Source organism: Copadichromis virginalis, linkage group LG23 (assembly GCF_057382275.1).
Source record: "Copadichromis virginalis isolate Kocher_CV1m ecotype Utaka linkage group LG23, C_Virginalis_male_GT1.1, whole genome shotgun sequence".
NCBI lineage: Eukaryota > Metazoa > Chordata > Actinopteri > Cichliformes > Cichlidae > Copadichromis > Copadichromis virginalis.
Window position 1 is genome coordinate 4,988,191 of NC_140639.1, and position 16,636 is coordinate 5,004,826.

Sequence of the window (16,636 nt, forward strand, 5' to 3'; positions counted from 1 at the left end):
TGACCCTCAACTGAAAACACATGAATCCATAAGAAATACACTGAAAAACTGAACATATAATATAACACTGAAATACAAGGAGTCATAAAAAAGGACAAAGTCCATTTCTTCGTTAAGACTTTTTGTAGCTAAATCTCTAGAGTGAAAATCCAATAAAGTTCACGCTGTAAAAGTTAAGTATTAATGCCCGCTTCTCTTTTTGCAAGCTGTACATGCTCAATGCCAATATAACTAAGACAAGACACATTGTGATTCATACGCTTAAAGTGGTGGGAAACCGGACTTTTCTGATCACGATTTCCAATAACACATCTATGTTCGGAAATAATATTTTTCAGAGGTCTGGATGTTTTACCAATATATGCCAACCCACAAGGACATTTAAGCATTTTTATCACATTACTGGTTTTACATTAAATTATTCCCTTAATTGGAAAAGTCTTGCTTGTGTCCGGATGATATAAAATCTTTGTTTTACAAGTAAAATGACATTGCTGACCATCATTGCATTTATAGTTCCCGAGGTAAAAACGCGCCAGTATCTGTTAATAATGGTGGCCATATCTTTAGTCAAAAGTGAATTTTGAATAGCACATTGAATTGCTTTCTTTTAATTCAAGTATTAGGGATATAATACGTATAACCGAACCACTACGAGTAGAAATCAGCATTGTAATTGGGTTTTAATGATCAGAAGCTTGTTTTAAACACTCATATTTCTAACATCTTTTAAAAATCTTTGTTCTAAATCTCCTATTTAGTCTTCAAAAGTCACTATTAGAGCTACATAAGCAACATATGCAGTAGACCTGAGGCACAGGAACACTTCTTTTTTTTAAAATGCTGGATGATATGAACGTAATGAATATCTATCTGTAGCTTTTCTGTACAAAGTGGTGCACGAGAGTTCGATAAGATATTCATTATTTATCTAACTGGAAGTTAATACACAGTCATGTGAAAAAGACTTGTTGTTTGTAAAAAACTAAGGACACGCTTACTGCTTTCACATGAATTAAGAGGGTAAGTAGCACCCAGGCGCAACTAATCAAATGCACTTTAACGGATCATCAGAAAGTGTGATCAGCTCTGTAAAAGTAGAAGTTTTGGACATTTTTGTTTTGTCTGGTGCATTCAGGTGTGTCTTAACACAGCAACACAATCTCCCTAAGAGAACACATCCCATCAAAGTCAGCCCAAGGTCAGACCATGTAATCCTTAGGGAAACTGCAATAAAAAAACACACGAGCTACATCTCAGACCCTACAGGCATCAGTTAGCATGTTAAGGTTCATGACAGCACAATAAGAAGAAGACTGAACAAGTATGTCTTGTATGGAAGGACTGCCAAAAGAAAAGTCTTCTCTCTAACAAAGAAAAACAACAAAAACAAAAACACAAGAGTTGCATCTGAACAAACCACAAGGATTCTGGAACAATTTCCTCTGGACAGATGAGACAAAAATGGAGACGTTTGGTCATAATGCACAACCACACATATAGGCACAAACACCTCATACCAGCTATTAGCACTGTCGTGCCACCAGAGAAATTTGTTCAACAGCTCGGCCACCAGCAGGTCATCCAACAAGACCTGCGTAGACCGGGTAGGCCAGGTCCTTCGAAGGATACAGCACCTGAATTTGGACACAGCCAAAGATTCCAAGCACTTCAGCAAATCTACAACCATGGCTGAAAAAGAAAATAATCCAGGTGGTGATTCAGTGGTGATGTCACAGTTCAGACCTCAGTCCAGTTTAAATGCTTTGGTGGGACATTAAGAGAGCTGTGCCTGCAAACTTAAAAAAACTGAACATTGTAGCAAAGGGTGGGCCGAAATCCCTTCGCAACGAGGTGACACACCGATAAAGTCATAGAGAAAATTATTACCATGAGTCAGTGTGTAATTTTTTACTTTCATAGTCTAACAAGCTGTTACATTATTTACGAATCAGGTTAATTACTCAGGCTCAGGAAACACTATGACTTCAAACAGTATCTGACAGCCTTGACTATTTTGGTTGTAGTACGATATGGACATAGCAGTTCGACAATATCTGTTCTCCAGTCTGCAATATAAGTTGGATTGTATTGAGTGAATTGACTGTAAAGTCTATGAGTTGTCTTTATCAATAGACCCCATTAAACACTTGTCACCGCTGGGGAATTTCTTTGATCATGCAAGCCATTGTCAGCAGAGAGCGGTCGGTCTAATCAATGAGTGCTTAATTATATCTGGTGCATGGTCCAGAGGTGCAGTAAAACAATAGGCCTGCGCTGTCAGTGTCGTTCTTTGTACAGACAGATGGCTCTTTAGTCAGCGACATTGTGAGGATGCATTCACAAAAGAATTTTTGGGCTAAAAATGTCAACAGTTGGAGCGTGTGACAAGACAAGATAAGAATGTCATTTGGATTTCACTCTAAAAACAATTAGACTTCTTTTATCACTTTCACGAATCTCTGCCATTTGACACAATACACAACAATAGGCCAGAGCTTAAATGTTTACAGATTAGCAAAATCTTCTATTTCCTACTGTACTACATAAAAAAAAGATCTCAGTAAGTAAAACTCTAAGTTTACATGGGTGTTAATAACACTGGGCAAATTATACAATCCAAAATGTTCAACAAAACCAGTGAGAATGAAAATAGCCACAGTGTTCAAGTTGTACTGTACCAAACACTGAGAGAACTGTCATGCTCATTTTTTAGGCATAGTACAGTAAAAGGCATTTAATGGTTTATAATGACTCTGTGTCAAAGGGCCTGTTGACTGAGACACACTGTATGTAAATCTGTAGGCCATCACTGACTTGATCAGCACAGCACAGACAACAAAGTGAATTAAGCCTCATCTAAATGTAAATTAGGTTTTATACCTTTGGCAAACAGCTTACATAACCAGTGTCTGTTTTAATAAACCAATTAGATTTTATTCTATGCTATATGAAGACGAGAAAATAAAAGCTGTGCTTTATGGAAATGTACACGGGATGCAGATAGCATCAGGAGTCGGGCAAAGATCCTTCCTATAGGTATGCATCATTTTCACATGAAAACGTGCTTGAAATACTGACTATTCAATCTAGTCTGAGAGAAGTAAAACAGACACAGACTGTCATAAAAGGCCCATTCAATTGCCTTGAGAAATGAACATGTGTGGCAGGAGCTTACATATTTGTCTCCAATTTCCTCTCCCTCACTCGTATCACAAATATCAGACTGAATATATGAAACCAGAAGCTCATTTTACATTCTTGACTTATGCAACCTGTCTTATAAAGTTTGAGCAGAGGTACAACATTTACTGTAAACACAATATGGCAGGTATTCTCAGGTTAGATGAACCTACACTTGTGCTGCTGTTCAACATCTTTAATACAATTAAAGAATGAGGGAACAAATTTTGCTCTTTCACAATTTAACTGCATGTACTTTCTTTACCACAACATTTACATTTTTATCCAAGGATTGTTTTTTTAAAGTTAATCTGTGCAGTCTTATGTTCAGAAATATTATAAATAAGAACTTCTCCCAATGCAAGTTTCCACTTAATAAAAATACATTAAAAAACAAAGTAACTTAGGGTAATTCTGGGTAATTAGTGTTAGTATTATTTATCTGATTAAGAGAGGGGCAAAGAGAACTCTTCCTCTGATAAATTTATAGAAATTTCCATTTGTATTTCTTACCTCATGTTTAATTTTGTCCTCAGGAAACTCAGAACAAGTTAAACAAACAAAAATAAATTAAGAAAATGCCAAAATTTCTGCTTTTTATTTTGTTAAATTTTAATTAAGAATTTAGAATTAAGAAGTAATATTATCTTTAGTAAAGAGAGTGGTACTTTGTTTGCAGCACATTTATTTTTACTATGGTAAATGATGACAACAAACATATGAACAGCAAGAAGTGCTATTGTAGACAAATACATAGATTTCAGATGGAGTATAACTTGTAGAAAAATAAGCACATGTAAAGAATTCTGTAAAAAGCAAAATTACAAACTGTGAAGTGGAACTTTAAAGCAATGCTGTTAAAACCAGTAGTGTTTAAATGAAACAGCAACAGGGCATTAATTTGAGAATATCTGGCAAATATCAATTTATTCCATATTCTAACTTTAGTAATGCATTTACTGGAAAGAGATTAATATCAATTCCATAAATCATTCAGGAGATAAATCCGGAGCCACAGACATGTATATGTTAGCTGATCCCTGTGAGGGAGCTCAGCACCCATTAATCAATGTCTGAGCTCCTCTGGCCATGTCATCTGGGGGAAAAAAAGGCAAATTTATAAAAAGGGCAATTACCACACTGATATTGCAGAAAAATCCTCCTAATATTCACACCAGTGTGTGAATGTGTGTGTGAATGGGTGGATGACTGGATATGTAAAGCGCTTTGGGGTCCTTAGGGACTAGTAAAGCGCTATATAAATACAGGCCATTTACCATTTACCATTTAATATAACCCTCTACTACTACACATTTGTACTTTCCTTCACATATGAGTCTGATAAGGTTTATCTATCCCACTATATGTCTATAAAAGATTGTCTTTCCTCTTGTGAATAAGCCTAACCCAACTTAATTGTTAGTAGTAATCCACTGACCTCCAGGTTGTTGAAAAAGTGCATCAGAGAATCAGCACTGGAGAACAACACTGACACTGACACCAAAGTCAGACAACAGAAAGTAAACAGGGAGAAGTTAAAGCTCATCTGAGTCTGCAGAAACCAAAATGGGCTTATCTGTGGAAATATGAAATCTGAGCACCATCTGAACCTAATCTCCACACAGCGATTCAGTCCCAAAGAGAGCCTGCTGGTTCCCTGATTTATTCTGCCTACTTGGTGCTTGAGTGTTAGCCTGCTTGTGGGTCTAACCAGCCGACCTTGTCGGTGCTGAAAACATGCAGTTCTTCATTTTCGTTTTAATGCCACTCCACTAGCAGAAAGCAAGGCCATTAACAAAGGAATCTGGAGCATATTTAACTTCATCTTACTTTATGCGTACAGCAGCCTCAATTCAATTATATAATTGATTTTTTTTTTCAATCAAACAATGAAAATTAATTGTGGAAAATAATCAACACTACAAGTGGCTATCTTTCTTCTGACCTACACAAAATACCTAGCTGGATTTCCTCCACAACAAATGCGACACTGCTGAGGGGAAGCAAACAGACTGCTATCACAGTACCACCACAATACCACATAGCTGTACCATGTGTGAGTCAATGTCAGAAAAAACTACATGGCGTGCTCCTAAGTCCAGCTTCAGACTTCAGATACATCGCTGTTGACACAAGAAGAAAATGAAAATGATTTGAACCAATGAACCAATATCAGTTAAGCAACTAAAGGTAAACAGAGTTAAATTTAACATTTGTCTATTATGTTTTTATGATTTGTTGGGTTTTTGTTATACCAACTTTTTTACCTTCTTTTTATATTTGCAATTCACAGTAAATGATAACAGCAGGTACATTAGCATACGTTAGCTAACTAAGCAGTTGTATCTTGTGTCTAAAAAACAAGAATCTTAAAAAACGCTAAATTTAATGGCGTTTTGGCCCAACATGAGTCAATTAAGACCCAAAATAATAAACAATATTCCTGCGGTAATCATAGCAGAGAGTTCGTTAACTACCTCAGATTCAGAGAAAATAATATACTGATAAAAGCTTCCTGCAGCTCCCTGGTGGTTTGTTACTTTCCATTTCATGCTAGGGAAAAGATCATTATTGTTCCACGCTTTTCACAGCAGAGCTCGAATAGGTTGTCAAATCCCTATTAAATACAACCTAATTAATTTGTTTAGTTTAGTTTTGTGATGTGTTGGAATGTAAATCTTTTAAGAGAGATCTTTAAGTTGATATGCCTTTATAAGTATGTCTGTCCAGGTATCGGTTTGCCCTCTTGTGGATGTAACGCAATATATAAATGGTTCGGTCCTGTGTGGGCAGAGGTTTGAACGAATAATCAAATTTGAACAAGAGCCAATGAAGTATTCCGCAAAATGTGCATTGTAAAACATTTGTATTTTATCGTGTATATAGAGAATGAGTAAATGTTTGAACAACAGCACTATATTTTTTACAAGCCTACATACTACGTGCATATATATCCACATTTAAGCATGAGCTATACACGTTATCTAGAATGTAACAGCACAACGGCCTCTATTTTAAAATTCCTGGGCTAACTACTATTTTTGCCTAGTAAATATTTTAAAATCCCAGAAACTTTTATATAAAAGTGTAAGAATGAGGACTTGTCCCTATTAATGGTGCGGATGGTGTCCAGAGATCTGTTTTTACATTCTGTGCTCTCTGGTCATGCCTCTGTCAGCAATGACCAGATTGTTCAAATATGTGGGTTCAGTTTAGAAAATGAAATAAAAATGCAGCTAAATGCAATATAATGTGCATACATAGTAGTTGTGTATAAAAAGGGAAACGCCAGCAACTTCTGAAAAAAAAATTAAAAGTGGAGCATCTTTTGTGTCTAAAGCTCTGTGGTGTGTTTGACTGCTTAAACAAAGAGACTGCTGTGCTGAATATGCTGCTTTAATGCAGCCTCGGTAAAAACTAAAAATGTGACTGTCTCCCATAAAATTAAGGTAACACTTACTACTGTTAACAACACGAGTCTGTAGTTATTATTGCATCTTGGAACTTCTTTAAGTCTTCCAAATTAGTGCTAGGGCAAGCAGAAATCACAGCTTCATCAGGAGATTGCAGTCAAACACGCAAATCAAATTGATTCTCAACTGCTAGATAAGGAAAAACAAGGCAGGGGGAAAAAACAGAGTGCAACAGGGTTGTTGCCCAGTTTACTGTGAAAAGATTTCAGGGATCAATAGTACCAGCATCTCATCCACTTTCACAACAACAACAAAAAAAATTTCTGAACTGTGAGGACCCTGTGTATGGATAAAAAGTTTTAGAAAACAATTTCAGACAAACGAAATGGAAGATAACAGACAGGATGATGTAGAGATCGCAGGTTTAGTTTATGCTCTCGCTGACACACACATGGAGACACTAAGGGAGCAAAGCCACATTGCAGACAATCTAGGTGATGTAACAAACACAAAATTTTTTGTTAAAACTTGCAAGCTCAATTAAAAAGGTAGCAAATACTGTATTCTGACCACAACCACGCTCCAGCCCAGGAACATAAATAACAGATGTCATAGGTTGCCACTTTGTCTATCGAGTTTTTTTAAATTATTGTTTAAAAAATTTAGATTCAGCCATGGAAATACAAAGCGAGGGCAAATATACAAGATGCTAGCTAACAATGGACAGAGGCATGTCAGATTTAAAATTGTTTTAAACTACAAATATTAAGATCACATAACAAAAGAATTGTACAAATGTTCAAACAGCATCTAGCTAAAGCTGACCCACTGATTGCTTTTGGGTAACTACAGTCAGTGTGCTAGGGCAGCAGTGACAACCAATAATATTCGGCTTCAACACAGGTCTTATGACAGTACATAAGACCTGTGTTAGATAGCCTGTGTTATCTAACAATAGATTTTTTTCAAATGTCAGCATATATACCCACCCTTCACTGGGAACCTGGGTTGCATGGAGAAGAAGGGATTGTTGTGATTTGGTCACTGTGCTTGCAGGATGTGGGTAGCTGTCAGTACAGCATCTGATCTAACAATTATCAATTATCTGACTTTTCTGCTAAACAAATCTGCTTAAAAAAAGTGTCAGCCAGCATGAGAAAGTCTTGCTTTTCCATCCAAGTGTGCACCCTGTAATTATGTCTAAAGGTTAAATATTGTGTTTTGCAGTTACTCACCACTTTCAAAGCATGCATCAAAAACCAGATGTCCTTTTCGTGGAGTTCCTGAGTATCCTGGTGGGCTCACCATCAGCTTGTTTACGTTGCCCACCAAGGCATCCTCTCCCCCAGCTTCACGGCCTAAAGAACAAGTGCAAAATGTAGAGTTTAACTTTACTCAAAGGAGTCTCCGACCACTGTGTGTAAACCCTTAGTTCCCAGGTGTATATGAAAATTTCATATAATATAATACAGTTGTTGTTATTAAAGTAAGGACAGGTATTTACTCCAATAGAAAAAAGAAATGGTTCCTTTTCTTATGTTGTTGTCATGTTGACTTTTATTAGAATGAAAAAGGAGACACACACACCAAGTCTATAAAAAATACAAGATATAAGGATAGGGATAACTAATTCACATAATGTTGTTGTTAAATGTGAAGCGCCACAACATCAACAGTATAAGAAGTGTTGATTTTATATATTTTATTGGTATTAGTAATTAGCACTAAGTGGTAATTAGGCTGTTCATTTCAACAGACAATTTCAACACATGGTTACTTTTCCTTGAACAAGTGAAGTACAACTGGACTTTTAATAAGTTAATACCGTAACTCATTTCCATTTCTTACGCCGTTGCTCGTTAATAAAATAGTAGTATATTTAGTTTAGATCTTTAAAATTAAAACAATAAATAAAGCTGCGTTTTGTACAAATATGCAAACAACAATAATCAGGAAGGTGGCAAAGAGGTTTTTTTCACAACTGTGGAGTCCAAAGATGGTAATTAATAAGATAAAATTAAAAAAAAAAAAAAGCATAAGTGAACTATGATAAACATGATAAAACCCCTGCCACAACAAATATTATTATTGGTTTAAATGTGCGTTTTGTTTGTTTAATCCTCCCCCCATTACAGTGGCGTGTACCATTTGTTAAGAACTGCTCATTTACGGTAGCTTTCATTTAGAAGGATAAGAGACAAACACCGGTTTTAATCACCAAGAGAAAACTTCAGATACAACGGAAAGCTAATTAGCTCCACACCAGCTCACTGCAGTCTGAGTAACAAAGCTAGCTAACACAATTTAACAAACAGTCTGCTCGGCTATGCAGCGGTTAACTTTGTCATGGCAGCAATTATCTAAACGCACATGTAGCTCATAATATGGTTGAATAAAGTCAACAGCAGCACAGCTAGCTCACGCTTGCTGGTGACAGGACTGTGTTTACATTTTTGCACCTGCTAGCTAGGAGGTTAACACGCTTAACGTTAGCGTCCATAAAAAGAGACCTAGCGAGCCAGTCACGCGCGCATATTATTGTGAGATAACGGGCTATCACGCGCGTCCCTCTGTTTGTATAGCAATGAACAGGTTGCCGTGTTAAAGCTCATATTTACACACCAGCGTCGACATCGCTAACAGTGTTCTCCTCCATCTTCCTCTCCATCTGCTACAAAGCAGCCGACGCTCTCTGGGAGTTACCACGGCAACGGAGCAAAAGGAAGCAGGAGAGGCGCTGCAACCTTCATCAGGGAGCCGCTGCACAGAAGACACCCAAGAAATCGGTTCTCCCGGGCAATGAGTAAGTAATAAACCCGGTGTTTGATTATGTTTGTTTAGTGGTTACAAAAATCATTAAATATTAAATATTAAATATTGAAAGTAAGCTGTGATTTATCAAAGCATGGTTGGTTCAGGACAAACAAAAAACTGCAACTCTGAAAAGGTCACTCACAGAATTTCAAGTTAGTAAGAAAGGAAGTGAAGTTTGTGACTTTTGTTCTTGAGAAGGACTGTATACGCAAAGTGTTTTACAATATAAACTAAAATACATGGATAAAACCAAACATGCACAGGTGGGTCCAAAGCTTCTTTTTAAAGTTATCAGCAGGGTCGACCGATCTTAAATCCATTGGAACTTGGAAGCACACCATGAAAAGCACAATCTCCAGCACCTGGATCTAGGTATAGCCAACAAGTATTAATCAGCTGATCTACTATATGAAGTTTGGATGAAGTAGTTTACTAATCTAGGGAGGCATCTGACCATGAGGAGCTCTGAAAGTGGTCACTAATATCCTAAACTGAACTCTAAAGTTTAAGAGGAGCCAGAGGAGTGTAAATAAGACACAACTGGTGTCACCCAGAAGGTCGAAGTCCCTGGAAAACTTCGGGAGTAAGCCTTCCTTCTTATTACACATGCATTTCAAACGTATACTGAATTAACATCAAGGCTAAGAGTAATTAAATAAAATGGTGGAAAACCTTTATGGTTCAAGATTTGATATCTTGTAATTCTTCTTCTAACACACACACACACACACACACACACACACACACACACACACACACACACACACACACACACACACACAAATATACATTCAAAAGAATAAATAAATAAATATTTTTTAAAAACCTAGTTTTATGTTGGATTCATGGCACTGGATAAGTTTGTCCTGCTTTTCAGGATGATGTACAGGCTATGGCTGTAGTGAGTATTCTTTCTAAAGTGTCCGTTAAGCTGTTCACTGATGCTTCCTAGCTGGATGCCAATAGATGGTTAGAATTTGGCAGTTTTTATCACCCACTGCAAAGCCCTGTGGTGTTGCCCCATGCACAAGCCATACAAGTACACCAACAATGTACACTGGCGACATTTACATTCTACAGGAATCAGTAAACTAGACAAGACTCCCATTGCAAATTAAATAGTAATCTGTATACTGCACCCTCCTCAGTTTTATTGCAGTCATACCTGAAATAAACCTCATTTTGAAGGTATTTTCAGAGAAAAAGCCAATCAATGCAAGCAGCAGCCAGAGATTCTGAATTATCCTGCAGATTGATTAAAGCTGGAGATTTTCTAGACAATTGGAGCAGAGATGTCATCAAGGCCAATCAAGCCTGGCCCTATTCCTTTCCCATTACAAAGGCTGCACCTGATTAAGTACATCAAATGAGCAGCGGCACAACTCCTGGAGCAAGAGCATACAGGCTGCTGCAAATTTTCAGGTTATAAGCTGTGTGTAACAGGACTAAATGAATAAGACAAGAGAGAGGGCAATGGGTTTTTTTTCCCCATGTGCATGTGTGATCTGTATTTGATGTCGAGCATCAACAGGCCACTGAGTAGATAGGTCGGACTGATTATTTCTCAGATGACAGGAAGAGAATACTGGCCTCCTGTGTAATATTTTGTTAAAATTGAAAATTGAATAGCTGTCCGCCATGCCATGTCATTCCTTTAACACTATGCCAATTAAAGAGCTGTACGGTGGTACAATCATTCATTTTCAAGAGAGAGATTGAAATTAAATTATGGAGCATGAGAAGAATGAATTAGACACGCTACATGTTCCCTTGTTTCTCAGCTCTTATCAAATAGAGAGGCTGCATGGGAGTGTTCGGATGTTCCATAAGATCCTGGCTATGGATACTCGGTGTAACTACATCTCATGGCTGAAACTCACATCAGTTTGTGAAAGACAAAATTTTATTCCAAAAACTTACCTGACATTATAACAGTACCTGTGAAATAATGGTATCCTGCAGTGAAAGTTAGGACAGGACATAAAACTTGTTTTATCATTTAAATGCCTATGCACATTAGCGATATTACAGGAGAACGAAAAGGTGCATGAAATCTTTTTATGGCTTTCCTCTTCTTTTAAAGCTTTACATTCAACAATAGTGTGTCCTCTTAAAAAATGCCTGAAGAAGTTGAAATCTTTCTTTCTCCCCAAGTTGCATGTGTGCTTTACTTCTACTTACTGGTGTCTGCTCAGTGGATCACTGAAACCAGAATAACACAAAAGAGAGGTTCCACACATGTTGACTCTCAAATTTTAATTATCTCTCATGACAGTGTATTTTCACACGCCTATAAAAATATATTTGACCCCTCTGAACATACGATCGTGCTTCACATGTAGACAGTCCTGTCATGGTTAGTGTGGCTTGGTAGTGACTGGATTACACACCTCATCATTTAAATCAGTGGAAAAAATATACAAAAAATATATTTTTTCATTCTTTCAGAAAGATAGTCTTTCTTCTGAATCGCAAACTGATCAAATGAGTCAGCATTTGTAGCTTTGTGCCACAAAAAAAACACTGACACAAAGAATTTCTGTGAGGTTTTTTTTTTTATCCCGGCATATGTGTATTCAAGAGGACGAAATCTGTGTTTTTCTACATTTGTATTCCAGCAACTACAGGGAAATCCTTTTTACTCCAGCCAGCTGAGGACATCCACGCATATAGTCCATCATCGATGAAGAAACAAGTCATGCAAAAATAAAAAACACAGGGCACAAGAGGCTCAGAGTTGGAGATGGGCAGTTGTGTGAGGCCGGGTGCGGAGGGCTTAGTAGGGAAGTAGAGACCATCCGGCAGTACATAGAGAATCACTATGGTGACAGCAATCAGGGGGCTCAGGGGAGTGAGGCTGGGTCAGAGAGGAAGGCTTGAGAGGCGGCTGACTGAGGAATCAGCTCTCACTCTGAATGATTCAACTGACAGCTCCCCCCAGGGCTGTGCCGGACCAGCCGTCCCCAGAGACCGCGGCTTTACGGAACAGGGATGCGGCTAGCAGTCCTTTTCTAAGGAAAAAATAAATAAAATAAGTGGAATTGGAGCCAAGACGGCGCAACAGTGCCATAACATAGTAATGCTGTTAATGACACCATCACTTAACTTGCTACAGCGAGCAATTTTCTTTTAAAGAAAAGGAAAATGTGCTAATTTAAAACATGTAAACAATATTACGTGCCGCATCCTTGATGTGAGTGTGAGTCTCTCTACATATATTTCCCTCCCCTGTTGACATAAACATCGGTTAAAAGTAGCAATTTGCTAACACACTGCTTTACACCTTACCATTACCCCTTCTATCATCCATTCATCATCACCCACTCCTCTCCCTTTATCTGACACTTTCTCTGTCTGTTCCTCCCTCTCTCCACTGTGCTGGACAGCATCCACCTAAACAGATGGTTCAGTGTCAATAGGCTGCTATTAACTGGCCGCTCTCCCTGCTCTGATCCAAGACAGCAAAAAGCACATTTAAAGCACTGGGAATAAATGCTGTGCCACACTCATGAAGCTAAGATTTGATTAGCGCAGACGACGACGAGCCCATTTACTTTAAAACCGTCACCCTCATAAGCTACTTTTTTTTCTGTTAGTTTCTCAGAAATAAGCACAAATTGCATGTTTACCACATCAGATGCAGGTGTGGTATTTTTTTTTATGTATTGTTGACTGAGTTCAAGGATCTAGTGACTCATATTCTTGGCTCACATCCCCTTAATATTTATTTATTTTGCTTTTCTCTTCCATAGTTCGGATCTCCTGCCATGTCTGTGACTAGCTGCTTCGTCATCTCTGTGCCACACCCTGCTGAGGAAAAGGACAACTGCCTGACCTTGAGGCTTGCATCTGCTCAACCCTCACTTTTTCCATCGCTGGTAGATATTAATAAGAGGTACCCTTAATTTCCACTCCCTTGTGGTTCCTCCTCAGAAGGTGCAGATTTGACTACATTCCATTACTTTATTTTTTAGCCACATGAAAGAAAGCACTAAATGCTTCCTTCTTTCCGGAAAGCCTTGATAGCCCTTTTTCAAATGTAATCTACATCATAATTAGACCCAAACAATATGAGTTTTCGCACTTCCTAGAATATTAGTTAATGCCGGTTGAATGTTCGATCTGACGATGAAGCGAGAGCCAGTCTAAGTATAAATGTTCCTTTACAATCTGCATCTGTGTGTTATAGACACACCCAAAAAGAGGAGAGAAGAGGATAATATGAAAGGAAAGATAGGAGTGGCACGGAGAGGAAGGGATGTGGCGGCGATGGTGTCGCTGCTGCTAGAACAGTCTTCCCACCTTGTGGTAGCACGGAGAACTGTAGCTGCCTCAGTGCATGAGCAATGGGGGATGAGAGAGAGATGGAGTGAGAGAGATAGAGCGAGAGCATAGGAGAGAGCCAGAGGGAGCGATACACAGAGAGAGCGAGAAAGAGAGAGAGAGAGAAAAAAGGGAGGGGAGTTTAAACTAAGTGCAATGTTTTGGGACAGGCTAATCTGTTAGTGAGCAGTGTGAGGATCGGAGCGTATTGTGTGAGCCAGTGTGCGGGGGACAGATAAGGGAGCCAGCCAGCCCGACCCACCGACCCACCGACTGCCTGACTGCTTGTTTTAATGTGCTGACTCTGGGGAGATTTTAAAAGACAGCATATTGACTGCTTAGACGTGTGCGGAGACCCTGGACACAAACGCCACCACTACAGCCACAACGAGCAGAAGTGCATCAGCAGACAGGGGAGAAAGAGACAAAAACTAGAGGACTGAAATATCACAACTCCAGAATCAGAAAATTAAAGAGGATTTTTTTATCCCCCTCTTTTTAAATTGATTTGATTTTTTTCTTTCTTTCTTTTTTTGTGTTCCTGGGACTGACTCCCAACTGTAGAAAAAAAAAGAGGAGGTAGGAGCAAAAACAACAACAACAACAACAACAACAAAAAAACTGAAGAAAATCTGAAAATAAAAGGACAGAACGAAAAAAAAAAAGCACCGAATCTGAACATGTTCGAAATAAGCCGAACACTCAACGCTGCTTTGTTGAGCAATGAGGTAAAGACATTTGGATTTGCTTATTCCCTCCGCACCTCACCTGTGTGTGTCTGCTGCCAACCATTCTGTCATGTGTGTTATCGTATGTCAGTGTGTGTGCGCGAGTCTTTACACTTCTATATGCTCGTAGCTAGAAGACAGAGGGGATGATTGATAACAGCAGCTGTTTATTATATTTCCCAGCACGATGCTTGGTGCAGAAAAGGGGACCGCAACGCTTCTCACCCTCACTCATCCCGCCTTGTAATAATAAATGGCGAGCCAGTGTCTAGACTTTATATCCTCCTATTGTAACAAAACTAAGGTAGCCTTTAAACCCATCAAACATAGGCTTGCTTGTGAAATTGTCCACCTGGGGCTAAAATTGCTTGTGTGCCTTCATGTGCGCCTACGGTATGTCTGTTAGCGCGAGTGCGTATGGCTGTGCGTATGCTCACACGTGCATTTGTGTGAAAGCAAAGGGTTCTGTAATGCCCCTCTGCCTCCCTCTTTCTTCATGTCCCCCACCCCCCACACTCCCTCTTCTGTCCTTTACCATCGTCCTTCCTACCTGCTGTTATCTGCTCTCCTTCCCTTTCTCTCACACCTATTCTCTCTCTCTCTTTTTTATCCCCCCCCCCCCCCTGTTTCTGTCTCTGTCCTCCCTTCTCCTCCCGTGTCTCTGTATGAGTGTGTGTGTTCTGTGAGCAGCATCTCAAGATGATGGCGAGGTACGGGCAGCTCTCGGGACTAGCAGCCAGTGGCGTGGGCTCCGTCCCTGAGACGCACTCGCCGCTATTTCCCAGGGATCTCCTGTCATCGCCAGCCCAGATGGGCTACAGGTCACCCCTGGTAAGAGGATAGACAGACCAATATTTATCTCCATCCTTTTAATGAATGATGGCATAGGAACAAGAAGTGAATCAGGGAGAAGCGATGGTAGTGGTAGTAGTAAGTGTGTGTGATAATTGTGTGTGTGTGTGTGTTGAGGAAAAGAACAAAAGGGCAGAAAGAGAGCAAATCAATTGTGGAATTCTGCCTGTATCCCCAATGGATAGTATTAGTAAATATTTACATTGTTATGTTTGTTCAATTATGGACGCCTACTCTGTCTTTAGCCTCTGCCAGTCAGACTGTTATCAAGGGAATTTGAGGTGTTTGTGTGTGCGTGCATGTGTGTATGTGTGCATTTGTGAGTGTAATATATTTCCTGTTTGTTGAATTTTGTCAATGTTGTTAGGAATCTAAAATATTCATTTATCTGCTTACTGCCTGACGATGAATTAATTGATGTGTAGTAAATTAAAAAGAGGGCCACAAGCGCAGCTGTTAAAATTCCAGACTTTTTACGACAACCTCGACATTCAACGAATGCATTTGAACACCCTGAGGAGCCCGTGTGTGATTTTAGAAGACCGGTCAAATCAGTTAGATTTCAGTTAACGTCTGAGAAAGCCACGTTAGCAAGCGGAGGCAGAGAGACTGTAAATAGTCGGGATATTTTGCGCCGGAGTCAACATTACTCTGCAATTTACATAGAAACGATTACTTCAGGGGAACGGGAACGAGAGAGAAAAAGGGGCATGAGAAAACCCTGAGCGTTTAGGCAAAAGAGCTGTAAGAAAATCCCTGACTCGCCGCATTAAAGCGACATGAAGCTGTGGGTGTCTAATCTGCTGTGGGCTCTTCATTGGTTCGGCTCCCCTTCAAACTGGCTCAGATCCACACCCCAGAGCCTCCCGGAAGCCATCATAACCCACTGTCATGCTGCTGACTGTATCCAGGGGTTTCCGTCAAGTGTATGCAAATACACGGCGAGGATAAGCATTGAAATGCGTCCGCAAGGAGCTGAGCTTCAAAACTGTTTTTCCACTTTGCCTTTTTGCTTTGAATTCTTACGCCAGTTCAAAGACATCTGTCCAGTGCTTAGTTATTATACACAGCACAAAGCATGTGTTTCCCACTGCCCGTTCAGACTCACAACAGTGTTATCAGCTCTTTGCATAAAGCTGCCAGACCATGAATTTTTTCCTGAAACCAACGGAACTAATTACTTCAGTTTATTATGTGAATGGGATTGACATGTAAACATTTTTTGACTGTTATCAGCATCTTATTAGATGGAATTTTAAAGAAATAACCAGTCGGTCGCAGGGTGGAGCATGATGAGCAGATGACTAATTGCACATTGCATTA

The 16,636-nt window shown here is 39.2% G+C and overlaps 2 protein-coding genes across 3 annotated transcripts in view; one reads left to right on the forward strand and one right to left on the reverse strand.

Annotated features, from left to right (window-relative positions):
• agbl4 (AGBL carboxypeptidase 4) overlaps positions 1-9,333 on the reverse strand; it is a 356,132-nt gene extending 346,799 nt beyond the window's left edge. The window contains exons 1-2 of the mRNA XM_085447239.1: positions 9,219-9,333; positions 7,832-7,954 (exon numbers count right to left, since the gene is read on the reverse strand). Of these exons, the coding sequence (XP_085303365.1) occupies positions 7,832-7,954; positions 9,219-9,264 (169 nt within the window). The 5' untranslated portion in view covers positions 9,265-9,333. The remainder of the gene's footprint in view (positions 1-7,831; positions 7,955-9,218) is intronic.
• Positions 9,331-16,636, forward strand: part of elavl4 (ELAV like neuron-specific RNA binding protein 4) — an 80,960-nt gene continuing 73,654 nt past the window's right edge. The window contains exons 1-4 of one of the 2 annotated variants that reach the window (XM_085447241.1): positions 9,331-9,399; positions 13,163-13,305; positions 13,600-14,461; positions 15,152-15,292. In XM_085447241.1, the coding sequence (XP_085303367.1) occupies positions 14,414-14,461; positions 15,152-15,292 (189 nt within the window). In that variant the 5' untranslated portion in view covers positions 9,331-9,399; positions 13,163-13,305; positions 13,600-14,413. The remainder of the gene's footprint in view (positions 9,400-13,162; positions 13,306-13,599; positions 14,462-15,151; positions 15,293-16,636) is intronic. The other variant, XM_085447247.1, reaches the window with a different exon arrangement.